Source organism: Tyto alba, unplaced genomic scaffold (genome assembly GCF_018691265.1).
Source record: "Tyto alba isolate M040663 unplaced genomic scaffold, T.alba_DEE_v4.0 Super-Scaffold_1000006, whole genome shotgun sequence".
NCBI lineage: Eukaryota > Metazoa > Chordata > Aves > Strigiformes > Tytonidae > Tyto > Tyto alba.
Window position 1 is genome coordinate 10,928,271 of NW_024881272.1, and position 14,590 is coordinate 10,942,860.

The 14,590-nt window shown below is 38.9% G+C and overlaps 1 protein-coding gene across 1 annotated transcript; it reads right to left on the reverse strand.

Moving 5' to 3' along the window:
* Positions 1-1,445: 1,445 nt before the first annotated feature.
* On the reverse strand, positions 1,446-12,837 carry ATP6V1G3 (ATPase H+ transporting V1 subunit G3). The gene is made up of 3 exons (XM_033000373.2): positions 12,578-12,837; positions 5,088-5,188; positions 1,446-1,885 (listed from the first exon to the last, which is right to left on the reverse strand). Exons 1-3 carry the CDS (start codon positions 12,657-12,659, stop codon positions 1,712-1,714), a joined length of 357 nt encoding a protein of 118 aa, XP_032856264.1. The 5' UTR covers positions 12,660-12,837; the 3' UTR covers positions 1,446-1,711.
* Between the last annotated feature and the right edge of the window lie 1,753 nt (positions 12,838-14,590).

Sequence of the window (14,590 nt, forward strand, 5' to 3'; positions counted from 1 at the left end):
GTGGAAAGGGTGCTGAGGTAGCCCAGAGGGAAAGCAGAGCAATCCTGAGCACTGCAGTGAGTCCTTGTGAGAGATTAGTGTCCCCCTTGGAGAGTGTTTAAATTCACAGAAAATACGTGCTTCACAGCTGAGTGCTACACTGTGACTGGAGTCATGACCCAGAGTGAAGGCCTGTGCGCCCAGGCAGTGAGGCAAACCTGACCGCCGCGTGCTGCGCAGGAGGGTGCCTGCCTTGGCTTGTGCACCTCAGCTGGGACTGGAGTTCCTTCATCCTCTCAGTAAATCAAAGCCTCTCACAACTTGATTCAAAGCACCCCTAAATAAATGAGCCTTTTAGCTGATGTCGATAGGATTTCTAGTCTCTATCCCATTCCTCAGCATCCTTGCATCCCCAGAGAATATAATCAAGCACAGGAGACTGTAACAATCAGGGTTTGGAGATTATGTAGCATACAGGCACAGCCTTGAGGAGTCATGTTTGCTGACATTAAGTTGACTACAGCTTTATGGTCATTTTACACATGACAGCATGTCAGCTGTGTAAATCTCACTGGAACAGGAGATTGCCTATGACTAGCTGCTGTGAAATTGAAATGATTTGTCTGTGTCTATGTGGACTGAAAATCATGGCTGTTGTTTGCTCATCATTGCAATTTCTCAAGCTTAATTTCTAATTCAGTGTAATTTTATAGCAGAGGCAAGGCATTAAGGGGGTTCATGATGCAGGTGTGTGCCAGACGCCCACTTTATTAGTGCCTCCCATCAGATTTCATGGGCTTCACCTTGAAAGTATCACATCATATTCTATTTTCCTAACTTTAGTAGAATTTAATCCAAGGGAATTCTGTGCCATTGAAGAAGGAAGTATTATTCAAGGTCACTTAGGGTACCAGAAGTGAGCTCTAACTGATATGATTTCTGTGAACAACCTGTGGATTAAGGTACCATTTAGTGTAACTGGTGTAGAGTTTGAGCCCATGGATTCCTGTGCTTTCCGTGTAACTGTATAGATCATGACAAATGTGCTAGTCTGCACCTTGAACCAAAGCAATTTTGTAAATAATGATTACTGTTGTTCTAATTTTTCAGACTTAACAAAGCTATATAGAATTTGTGGTGTAGTTAAACAACAGGACGATACTTGGAGTACAGCTTTTGAGCATTCTGTACAAGTCAGCTATATTTTGCTTTAAATTAGCATACAAAAATTGAAAATGTTTTGACCTATCCTTTTTGACCAAAAGCTAGAGTTCCTGTGTGTTCCATAACCTGACCACTCCATGTGTCGTGAGGAAAACAGAAATGCTTTAAGTTTTTGTGATATTCTATTTCACACAACTTGAAGTACAATAAAGATTGGCGTAAACAGACTTTATGCAACATCACATCCTAGTACAGAACATTTTATAAGAGAAAAGGAATAAAGACTCCAACTGAAAAGCTGCTGGTTTCAAATAACCATTTATTCTACTGTTGTTGACTTGCCCCCATCTAAATGACAGGGGCTTAGCTACCAACAGGAAACAATATTCCAACAAATGCTTGTGAAACCCTGTATAATTCTTGTCACATCAAAAGCCTATTTTGTGCTTTTGTCTTTAGTGTTTTTTGTTTCTGTATGTGTGAGAAAAAATAAATGAGGAAATATTTATGCTTATCAAGAAAGAAGGTTACTTTTAACAAATATCCTTCCCCAGCACATCAATGGATCTTAAACTGCATGTCTGAAGTTTGGGTGAACTTCAGGGTTGATGTCACATATCGTGTTCAAAAGCTTTTTCATCATGCTCTCCATGTTCCTGTGGTAGCTGCTAGTGAGGTTTCGGACGGTTTCAGTTGTTTGCTCTTCTATTTTAGCAGAGAGGTTACCTTGGGAGCCCATTACCTGAAAAGCAGAAGTCCTCTGAGCAAAATAAAGGGTTATATATGACTATGTTTATTGTACTTCATCATCTAGCATAAACATAACACAAACACATCACAGTGCTTCTAACAGTAGTGGTATGATCTAGGTTGAACTCTACACATGACAGGATTAAAGGGAACTCTTTCGTATGTTCATTAGCAATGGGAATCTCTCCATGTAATGAAAGTTTTGCCACTCACTGTGGGAACAAAATTGTACATGTTTTGTCTTTTATATAGCTCATTTTAATTTGTTTTCTATTTTAATGACTAGTCAACTAAGTTCTATCACCAGTGTGCTTCGTTTGGCCTCACTGAGAAAGCATGTAAGTGCAGCTAAGGAGCAAAACATGGGAAAGGTTTCCTGACAATGCATAATTACAGTTTCAGAGTACTTGAAATGTCTTCAGCAGTTAGTGATGTATAACCCTCAACAGGCCTCAGACAAGGTCTTTTAATGTTACATTTTCTTATCTGGCGAAATACCAGACAGCTTCTGGCACAGCTAGTATCAGGACATTCGCTTAGAATTTAATTGACTCTAGACTCACTGAACATTTTAGCAAGGTTATGTTATAAACAGATGTACACGTTCCAAATCCATGACTTTGTTCCCTCCTCCCCCACTGCCCCAACATCCCTTGAATTCATCCCTTATGGAGAAGTCCTTCAGATACGGGCAGAGAAATTGGTTTCCGGCTAAAGAATTCCACAGGGGAGAGCAGAAGACATTTCTGCACGCTGACAGAGTAACAAAGTAACATATTCTTCCTGTTCCTACCGTGGTTCTCTGGGGTGGACTAGCAGCTGAAGCTAACCTGGGCTGTTAGAGGATGACCATAAACAAGGGATGAGTCACTAGCTTTATTTAACTTGTTATTTCAGCCCAACTTAGCCCTTAAAATAAGGAAAAGTAGCTGAGTTAAGATCTTTTGCACAAATCACCTTTGCAACTCTATTTATCAGTACCTGGCAACGTAGTAAGAAGCTTGTCTGTAATCCAGATGTAAAACAATTTCCAATTTGGAAGAAATACAGGACATAGACATAATTGTAAATATCAGGAAAAGATTATAGTGTTCTATAGTAACTATTTTTAGCTGGCATTTTATTTTAGCTTTTCGACAAGTTGTAAGGGTCTCATGTGGGAAAGATTGTACAGCTTAGACCAGATTTATGAAGCTGACTTTTTCCACTAGGGAAAATAACTTTCTAGAGATCCCAGAAGGTTGCATGTTATCCACCTACTAAATATGTTTGAAAAAACTCAAAAAAAAAGTATTATAATTTTAAGAAGAGCCTCTGCAGACTGGGAACCCACTCTCTCAGTTCATGCTAACACTGTAACTTGAGATAGTTGAGTTGATTCTTACTCTTCTACCTTTTTTTTTTTTTCTTTTTCTGCTTCTGAATTTGAAGACCTTTTTATTTTCAGAATGCAGACAATGCTCTGCTTAGTCTATGATTTCTGCTGACCTTGAATGTCTATCCCTTATTTTGCCCATAATGGTTTTATGCTAGTGTCATTCCAGAGTTGCTAAAAAGTTAGATTGAATAGGAAGCCACAAAATTCAGAACTAGGCTGCACATCTCCAGAGTTTGGTGATCTCAGACTCTGAGTACAAACACCACAAGCACTAGCAAAATTGGTTTGAGATATGGGCTTAAATTTTGAATATTTTGAAAAAAGATCTTGTGTATTGTCACTCTAACCTCAAATTGATCATTATTTCTGTTTCTGCTGTCGTTCATTCTGGGCTGTTGCGAAACATCTCATGGTATAAGAAAATTTCCCCCTGTTTGGATACAGCAACTCAGAGGAGGAATAGCATTAAATGAGACTGTGACAAAGAGTTAAAAATATTTGTGTCCGAATCCTTGAACCAGTATACTGAACTGGGCATCAGAATTCCCTCTGCCCTGGCTTAACTGGAACTCCTGACTGCCTTCCAGGCACAGGTTAATAATGATGACATTTGTCTGGGTAGATAAATGTTCGACATAACGGGGTCAGAGAACGTGAAGGAGGACTGCAGTGATCTTGTACAATGTGCTGTCATTTGGGGAGCAATATGTGCTCTGTCCTGCTTGTGTGAAATATTCAGATGACAAAGAGTGGCCTTTCCCTGCAGCTTTGGTTTTGTTTGTGATGAAAAGACTGAGTTCACACCAAAGCAACGTCTTTTCTCTTCTGCTATTTCAGACCTAAAACAAGAACTCCGGCTTGACTGAAAAGGTGAACAAATTTTAGAGGTGTGTTTACTTTATTTTAGCATCAGTAAACATCTGAAATTGTACATATGAGACAATTCTACCTGGCCTGGCTGTGTGACAACGTCTGGGGGCTGGCAGTATATGTTAAGAGGCTTTGTGTGTATATCTGTTCCTAAGACATGTGATATCTGTTGTAAAATGTTTTATGTGAAGTGTGACTGAAATGACAGGTTTGTAAAGCAGTTTTTATTTGACCTCTTCGGCTGTTTTTGTGGCTGCTTTTGCACATGTAGTTTCCTTGCCTCTGTACTAAACAAGCAGGAGGAAAAACAAGAACAAAAAATGTAAGAGGAAGGTCACCAAGTAAAAGGAGAACAGTTTGTGAACCTTCATGAAAATACTAAAGAAAACTGCAAGGTGGCATAAATGTATAAAGTGTTCTATAATTCAGACATGAAAATATCAGCTAGACGACTTTTACTATGAAAACATAGTGAAAAACTCTGAAGTTTTTGTGATTTCAGTTTATCAAAGATGCAGTCTTGTATGCAGTCAAAAAAGTCAGCTGAAGTGGAACAGAAATAGAAAGAAAGATTTTGAATCTTTGCTTTTACCAAAATATCCACCTTACTGAAACCTTCAGTTTCAAGACAGGAATGAAGTCTATATGTAGTTAGAGGATCCAAAGATATTTTTCCTTAAGAGAGATATGTCTTCAAAGGACAAGCATGAACCAAATACAGAATCTGGACAATTTTAGTGGTGAAAGTTCACAATACCTTCTGCAAATGCATTCAAAGCCTGTGAAAAAGTCAAAATGAAGCCTATACACATGATAGGTGATATCTCTGTGTTTAATCAGTATGATCATGTTGGTTTGCAGGTGTCTCCGTGTAACACTGTTTGAAGCAATTTGGTTTACCATCAAGCAGCTTGACACTACAAAAGAACATATTCAGGTTTCTTACATTTGTTTGCTTGTTCCTAAATTCCTTCTCCCTCTGTAACCGGTAGTGGTCTATCTCAGCTATGGCTTCTTCTTTGGCCTGCTTCAGCCTCTTTCCCTTTCCTAATGGGGGAAGAAACAGGGATTTACTTGACACTTGTCACTGTACCCCAAAAGATAAATTTCTCTAAATCAGAGGTATTTTCCATGGCATAGTAAAATGGACAAAGCTTCAAGCAAAGTCAACAGCAGCTTTATTTGCACAAGAATGGTCAGAAGAGCCAAAGTGATTTAGGTAGGGTACTTTTTGATTGAAAGCCAGTCACACAAGTACCCATCTTGTGAGCCCAAATCCCTGTGCAAAAGCACGCATCAGATGAAAAGCTTGTCAGTTTGCTAACAACAGAAGTCTTTTTTCAACTACACATTTTCTCATAACAAATGCTTTTTTCTTTCTTTTTTTTTTTTTTTTTTTTTTTTTTTATCACAGCTTCGTGTTCAAATAAATATCTATCTTTCCTTTATCAGCAATAGTAGCAGCCAGATAACAGATTTTAGTTGTCACTGATGGGAAAAGACGTTATTTTGTAAGATTTGCTATATTGATTGGTTGCCAGCATCCCTTCATTCCACACCAACTGGATTCTGCTTAGAGCTGGCAGATTTCCAAAGTACTGCAAGATACATCTTAACCACTACCAAACTAAGTTGCAACCTTCAGGCTTTGTCCTCTTCTCCCCCATCTTTTCCCCCTGACATTTGTTAAATGCAGAGGTGAGTGATTAAAAGAAAAAGGAGGTCAATGTTACTCTCTATCAATGCCTAGAAAACATGAAAGTGATTAAGTCTTTTTCTCCTTTTTAAACAGGAGGGTGATGTGTAAGGTGGCATTTTAGGCTGTAGTGGAAACTAGAGCCATACTCCTGAACAGGCTTGTTTACATACTTGATTTTGTTCACTGTGAATAGTTACTTTGTCTTAGGTGAAATACTAAGGGTTTGTCAAATCAAGCCCACCTAAGTCATGGCAGGACTGGGCATAAGGTAGTTCCTGGGTCTAGCAGGGACATTATGTAAAGGATAGGAGTAAAAGGTTTGATGGGAATGTGATGCTTAAGTTTTTACAGAAAGCAAGTGTTGAACATGTCATAACCACCCCATGGTGATGCATCTCTGCCTGCCTGTTTTGTATAAAGTTGATAAAGTTGCATGGATGTGCACAGGACTCTGTTACACTACTTTGTGAGGAAAACAGCCACTTTCTAACTGACAGGACTGAAAACCTCTTGCAGAGAAAGTTGATGTTATATTTGAGACACCTGGTCCAATGCTGATTTTGGGGGTCTCTCTCTGTTGTACAGCTAGAATTTTAGGAGTGGGAGGGGATTCGCTTGCTCCCTTTTCTTAATGGGAGAAATACCTTTGGCTGAAAAAGCTATTGCTTACTTGCTTAAATTAGGATGTCACAAGAATGGGGGCTAGGCAACCGAAAAAGGCACCTTGATCTGATGAGTAAAACATGCATTTATTTACTTACTGTAACCACCTACTTATCATCACTAAGCAATATGAATACTTTTGTAAGGTTTTTATTTGTTTGTTTTTAAATCTTTCAATTCAAGCATGAGCGTTGAAAACAGCGCCTTTTCTGAAATCCTAAGGAACATTCTCTAACTAGGATAGAAAGACCAGCATTAGTATTTCTGATTTATTTTCTCCAGGATGCTGCCTTGGATTGGTTACACCAGTGCTGTGCTTGTGAAGCCTTATCAGGCATGGCATATACCAATCTGTTTCCACTGAATCTTGGGAGAAAGGCTGTTGTTTTTGATACATCTGAGATTCAGCAAAAGTCTGGGTAAAATGCCTGATCAGCAGTAAGTTATTTGCCCAGTTGGTGACTCCTGAAGGCATAATCTGCAGATGAGTGAGTAGAAGCAGAGATGCCTGAAATGTGAATTTCCTTTTGAAATCTTGGTTCCTGGACCATTTGATTTTGTAGGTGTGCTTACTGTGAGACCTGGGGTGTGTGATTGTATAAAGGCTTTTTACAGGAAGGAGTAACCTGGCGAGGAACTAGATAGCTTTACTGACTCTCAGTTCATTAGTGCAGTGCTCTCCTGTGTAGTTAATTATATTTCTGAGTCCTTCTGCCACTGAGGCACTGTGCTTATGTATAAAGGGCAGAGAGGCAGTTTAAAATCTAGTGTGAGCTTTTCCAACGTCTGTATTTGTTTGATAAGGGCTGATTCCCTCAGCTTCTGCCACACACTCTATGAAGTCTTGGAACCGGTATGCGTGAACTGACAGATTTGTGTAAAAGCCTGACATCAGTCTGGACAACAAAATTTGGAACCAGGTTTAGGCCTGTATTTTGAAGTTTTCCTTATTCTCCTCTCTAATTTTGGAGCTGATCAGCCTTTTATGGAGTTTTCCTCTAGGAGCAGAGCAGGGAGGTGATTCTCTGGAGCTGGAAGTCAGGGGGAGTGACTACGATGAAGCTCTGCCAATTTCACCAGCTGAGGAACTGGATCTCTATAGTAAATTAAATTATTTCAAAATCAGTGGGAATTTAATTTCAAATTCCATCTGGGGGGCCATCTGTAGTAAATATGTTGCATATTTGGCCACCAGATAGATAAATAAATCCATTTAAAATGCACAAAATGGAAAGAGATTAACTGTAAAACAACAGTTCATTTGCCTCTGACAATGTATCCAGTGAACCTAAAAGTATATATATACATACATGTCAGCTCTTGACAGTGCACTGGAGTAAGCACAATACATAGGGTGTCACTGTAGGGTGGCAGCCATTTCATTTTTCCATGATGCCTTTAGGATTGGCACAGCAGGAACCTGCTGCTTCCTATTTAATTAAGTGGAAAAGCTGTGAGTAAATTACTGCTAGTTCAACGTCATGAACAGAATCGGCAACTGCCAACATATGCGATAGTGCATATGCTGCACCTGATTAAGTTAAGCAGAAACTAGAGCTTAACCTGCTGTTTCACTAGAGACCAACTAAAATTAATTAATCAGTCTGTTATTAACCACTTGTCTGCTACCTTAGTTGTACAATATGGGATTGCCTTTTCAAAGTCTTACCGATCTTCTGGATGAGATTCTCTGCAGAGCACAGATGAGTTGAAATCAAACCTTACAAACTGATGGGTGGCAGAACATTGAAATTCAACCAAGATCATGAAAAAAGAAGGCAAGAAACACAGAAGGATGGGCAAACCAACCTGTCACTGTGACATTTCATCTAGGGCCATAAAGGTGAGGTACAGAAAGCTCCAAGTTTGAAGAGACTATTGCCCAAAGGTCATGCCGTGGAGGCCAGGTTTGCTGCTGCCCCTTTGTCCCTCCGTCCCATTCTTGAAGACGGTGAGCAGCAAAGCAGCCGTGTTATGCCTGGTTTCCTTGCCCACTGCTGTCTGCGATTATGGTAGCTGACAGCCTATAAATTTCTAGACATCATTTTAAATTGGCCAAATCTTAACCAATTTCTGTAACAAGTCAGCCTGTTAGTAGGTTTTCTTATCTAGCATTGGAAGGCATTATCAGTATGGAAGAAGGCTGTGTTCTTCTTTCTAGGTATTTCTGTGACATTAATGAAATACCTAGCTCTGCTTAGATCCAAAAGAACTGATGAAGTTTTTTAGGTTGTTGAGTTTTTTTAGCTCTTGCAAGAAAAATACAGTAGAAAGCAAAAACGTTGCATTTTAATTTGCTCAAACACTAAGTTAACTTACTTTCCAAAAACTGCCAAGCTAAAATTGGCTTTCTGTTTTCAAACATATCATCTAGGCTTCTCGCTGACTTTCTGCATAGAAATCATGTCATATGAAGAAGTTGCCAAAAATTAATCATATTTTCTTTAAATAGGACCATTTCAGTTGTCTTCAAGAGTGTTAGATTGCCTGCAAGATGGGATTTAGGGATGCTCATTTTGAGAATAGTGTTTTGCACTTCTAATAAAATACAATAGAAGTAGCTGATCAATATGTATAGCTTTCTCAGTAGATAAAATGTGTCCTGGATATTATCCACAAGAGTGCCATAGATATAATTCTGTTTACAATATCTTATTTTGATTAACATTTGTTTTTAATATGAATTTCTGAAATCCTTCATCTGAGTTTTCATTTTATTAGGCATTAGAAATTCAAGCCAAGATAGAAAAATCTATAGAAACCCAAGTTTTGCTAAACTCAGTGTTCGTGACACATTTGTTTCCCTTGATTTACCCAGAAGGATTTTCAGGAATTGTTGTCTTGGCTCTGACAATGCTCAATTATTTCAGGGATCCAAATTATGCTTAAAGCAAAAATGATAGATAAAGCAGTGCTGTGTATAAAAGGCCAAAGGGTTTTAGACTGTTTTTGTTTGTGTTTAATCAATTTAATAAGTTCCAGCCTTGCATGTGTGCATTTACCAACAAACTATTAATTTGTGAGGTATAAATGTCATCAGGGAGTGATACATTACAGATATTGCAAGCCAGGATAAAGGGTATTGACCAAGAAGTGTGAAGAAGCATGTGCAGAGGAGCTTTAGCACTGTATTTTTGTTTTCTTTCACGTCTGTAAATATGTTTGTTTAGTTGCTAATTTTTCAGTTATCCAAAGTGGATTTTGCATTATGAGCAGCTGCACATATGTCAGCAAAACCCAGGCCCATTATCTGTTTATGTTCATGCTACATTTTAATCTGGTTATGTATCAACTATAAACACTGAAGAATTTGCGTAAGGGTAGTTTTGCTAATCATGTTTCCTTGAAAATGACTTTTCCTAGTTGTGTCCCATGAACAATCTGCCCTTCATTCTTCTTGCGTTACAGTGTAAACAGAACAGTTGGACTCATTGGTGTAGTGGTGTTGTGCAATGACTGTTTGGGGTGACAAAGGAGGATCATATGCACAGTTCAGCAGGGATGGAACTGTATTAGCACTTGCTGGACAAGTTCATTGCTTTCACCTGCAGCCCAGATCCACAGAGTGCCAGGCCCTGAGCAGAAGCTGCTGATCTGAACTGGTACTGGGTGGATCTGGGCTGGCATTTTCTGGGGTGAAGCAGCATGTCCTTGCCTTGTTTCACTGAATTGTGTGTGCACAGGTTAACAGATTGCACTGGATATATTGGTTGCATTTCATTTTATCTTAGCTATTTACGCTCAAACTATGCAATCCTTGATGCTGATCTAGCTGCGTAATCACTCTGGAGAAGATGCTGTTAAAGTAATTCTGACTTGGCATAACCAGATTTGGCACTAAAAGACCCTTTTGTCCTTGTCCCACGGTATTTAAGTTATGCTGGTATTGTTAGATGTCTAAGGTGGCATAGTAGAAATTTTTATTTTCCTTAATAGTTTGTATAAAGGCAAAAAAATGTTTGGGCTTAAAAGTAATAGAGAAGAAAGTCATACTGATGAAATATTTTTACTTTAAATATTTTTGCTGATAGCAAACTTCTTCATAGCTGTTTTTCTGCAGCTGTTGAATAACTCCCACCAGTGTATTAGTGTTGAGGTAAGCATAGGGAGTCGTTTAATTCAACTTTCTGATTCAGAGGAGTCTGGAAGATACTTTACCTGTAAGAAGCCCTGTCCTTACCACAAGCTCTCTGTGTGGAGCTGAGGTGATGACAGGGGAGTGCATTTTTTGCAGAGTAGAGTAAATGCACCTGTAACTATGTCTGAATTCTGCAAGACACTCATCTGGTCATTACTTCTATGTTATAATGATACTTCTCATTTTTGGAGTTCCTTAATTTACAAAACCTCATTTTAAGTGTCTGTTTTAGAAAAGCTAAACTGACTTGTCTGGTTGTAAAACCAAACCTAAATGAAATGAAAATAACAACCCCCCCCCAAAAGCTAAAAATAAAGAGTAATCAACATCATGCTAGTGTAGCTAGGGGCCTGATTCTGCAGCCTGTGTTCAGACCAAACTCCCACACCCTCCACTGGGAGCTGTGCCTTTCCAGGTAGTATGCTTTCTTGCTTCTGGCCTTGGGGAACAGTGGGTTTCCCCTGCCCTACATGAGAAGGGAAGGACCATCCCATTCAGAGCACCTTGTTTGGCTATATAAGGGTCAAATCACTTCTTAATTATGCCTTGCTTTCAGTCTGGGAGCAGCAACTCCCAAACACCTTCTTTTTATGAACCTTCTGTTTGATGAAGGTGGGAGAATTTTTTTTTTTTCTTCTATTGCTTCTTCAAGGCACAGGCAGAGGCTGGATGCTCAGGGAAGAGGTATTGGATTTCTACTTATTTTTTGTATGCTGCTATACAAATTAACATGTCACACTAGTAATGAACACAGAGCAGTGCTGATCTGTGTGTAGAAGGGATATAGAAGCTACACAAATTATTTTTGTTTAGCTTTTATTTCTCCCTGGAGAACAAAATATATTCCTTCATCACATTCTTGTTCCACATGACATAATCTTCATGCATTTTAGTTGAGTCCTGCAGGACAGCATTGTTTTCTGCTGCTAGTTTCTTAATCAAGGTAACTCCATGAAACACTATTAATGTTTCAGTGCTAATGCAGGTCAGTGACTCATGTGATTGGTACCTACATTCAGGAGAAGAAGGTTACCATATTTTGCTTTAAATCACTGGGAGATAAATGCAGAAAATTAAGGAAATAGATAATAGAAAGACTCTGCCAGGAGAGTTATTTATTTGGTTTAAATTATTCTAGCAGACATCTTCATTTTTTTTATATTTGTTATTATTATTTTTTTGCTTATATATGACTAGAATAAAAATAGTTGAATTTCTTATTATTACATATCCACACATGCTTTGCCGTGGTCATTTAGGCTTTCAGTAAACGAGATGTTTATTTTAAACTGAGCATTTAATCACTTGCTGATTACTTGTATCATGTAATAAGATTTATGTGAATGACCTACTACAGTACTGACAGTGCTTGTGATTGTACCATGACTTTAATTGCTATCATTGTGCTGAAGTCTCCCTTTGTTTTCATAGAATTTATTTAAATCCCAGCTGAGATTAGAAGGCAAGTTAAAAGATTTTGTAAGTAAAGAGGGACAGTGAAAAATTTATACAAGACCTATAAAGAGAAATAGAGAGTTTGGAGCCTGGTCCTGCAGAGCTGTCAGCCAGCGGCATGTAGGCTTCTAGTTTAAGTAGCTGAGGAAGGCTGTAATGACATTATTGGCATTGAGATAAAGCAAGAATAAATCTAGCTGACAGGATGAATACAACAAAGAAAACCTTGTTTAATGTAGTAAGGCATATGTGCGTGCACACACAAGCATACATGTACACACAGAATTTTAAGCAAACTGAATGTTCAGGTTTGGTGAAATGCCTGGCTGCAGTCAAGGCACAGCACTAATGCAAGTGAGAAGAGAGAACAGGAACAGCACAGCTGTGATGTATACAGATGAAATAGTATTTTTCCGTGAGCCCCTGTAATTCTGAATAGCTTACAGTTGAAAACTACAGTAAAACTAGGCCAGCTACTTACTTTTTTTGGCTTCCTCCAGTTTGTCCTTGGCACGTTTTTCTGCCTGCAAAAGCTGCTGGATTCCCTGAGACTGGCTGGTCATGCTGATTGCTGAGGCCAGTGAACTTCTGCAGGGATTGGAGCTCGGAGGGAGTTTTATACAGCCACCAGGCTCTTCCTTGTGCTTTTTTGTTCTGTTAATACAGCAGCCTTCCGGATTGTACCAAACCAGCCAGCTCTGCCTGGATTGCTGCTGAGCAAAGAGGCCAGCTAGTGCAATTGGAAAAACACAGCAGCAAGGTTGAAAGGAGTGTTCTGCCCTCCACAGGGTCACAGAAAAGCTGAAGTGTCCAATTAGTACATTGGGAAAAGGAGAGCACTCTAAGTGGCTTGTAGTCTAATGTGTAATTTTTTTTTTTTTTTAAGATTTTATTGCTGAAGCAGAATATAGTTAATCTTGTCAGAAGAACGGAGGAAAAAAAAGGTGTTTCTTAGACTATCCTTTTAATAAAATTTCCACTGAATGTGAAGAATTAGACTTGGTCAGCTAGTAGTTTTGGTTGAATACAGTGAACTGATTGTAGGCTTCTCTTTGGTCTTACTTTTTAGCATTATTCATTAGAGATTTTTCACTTAAAAAAAAAAATCTTCATTGGAAATTAATTCATCAGGGACTAAAATTTAAAAAAGCATGTGGCAGATGAGGTGTGCTCTGTGTTGTAATCTGCCACGAGGGAGATGAGTGCTGTGCTGGGAAGCTGTGGGATTAGCCCTAAAATCCAGACTCTGGGTATGGCTGGTGGTCTAGGTCTTACTTTCAAGTCCTAACACACACCCACCCCCACACACACACACCCACCCACCCACCCCAGTCAAAAGAACGTGTGAGCATGGCTGTAGATGCACATCCTGTACTCTACGGTAGGAGTGTCTTGTAAATAAGCAGCAATTTCATATTTTGACTCATTGTAAAAAGCAACAAATCCCACAATCACAGGTATTTTTGCCATTGCTCAGAAGGGGGACATGTCAAGATGCATAATTAAAATAGATTTTTAGAAAAAATATTTAGTAGCATGAGTAAAGCATATTTATTGCAAGTTCTTCTGAAACAGCTGTGTCAGGACCAGAGATCACCTTCTGATGTAAATGGGTTTTTCTGGCTGCAATTATATATATATATATATATATATATATATATATATATGTATATGTATAAATATATATCTATACAAGTTCTGCATTTATATGATAAAATAAAATGCATATATATAAAAATTATTCAGTGCTCTCTGCAAATGGCCCTTGCTGTAGAGCCCTTTCTTTTCTGGGGTTTCCTAGGGCAGCAGTGCCATGCTGCTCGCTTGCTGCAAGGCTGTTACCTTGTCCCTACAAGGAAATGTGTACTGGTGTTAGGATGTTGAGGGGTTTTCCCCCCAAAAATTGCAGGCTTGAGGGAGAAACCTCTTGTTCTATTACTGTCTTCAGCTGTACCGTGAATGACAGTAGCACTGAGACTTTGAAAAGGAAGTTATTTTTTTTTCTGATTTGTGATATCATGGAGTCAAATTCCACCCAGGCTCCCTCTCAGGAAAATGCCTATTTCTTACAGCGTGATAGTCACCGAGTTTCTTCCTTCACCCAGAAATTGTGTGAGATGCCTCCTCGTCTACAGTACTGAAATCAGAGGTCTGCTCTAGCTGCAAGAGAGCAGACATGGCACTGTTTTTAGAAAATTTTAATGCATAGCCTTGAAGTTTATTTTATTCAGACATAGAAGAGGAAGTGATGATCAATTGTACAGAAAATGGAAACTGTAGGGTTAGGAAGCCTGTTGTGCCACTGGGGCTCAGCTCCAAATGTTCTGACCAGCAAAGAAAAGCAGAAGTGGCAAATGAAAGTAAAAAATGAAGAGATTTGGTTTACTTGGGGCAGACAACTTGGGCTCAGAACTTTAAAGCAATAGTTACCTAAAAATTAAATAGGAAGTGGAAATGTCAGGCTTGTCTCAGACATCAAAAGTATATTCTAGGC

Bases quoted from the DNA above. Each gene is read 5' to 3' on its own strand.
- ATP6V1G3 (XM_033000373.2), bottom strand. From the start codon at position 12,659: ATGACCAGCCAGTCTCAGGGAATCCAGCAGCTTTTGCAGGCAGAAAAA. The intron at 5,189-12,577 runs GTAAGTAGCTGG...TTCCCCCATTAG, and splicing joins ACTGGAGGAAGCCAAAAAAA to GAAAGGGAAAGAGGCTGAAG. The intron at 1,886-5,087 runs GTAAGAAACCTG...TCTGCTTTTCAG, and splicing joins TTAGGAACAAGCAAACAAAT to GTAATGGGCTCCCAAGGTAA.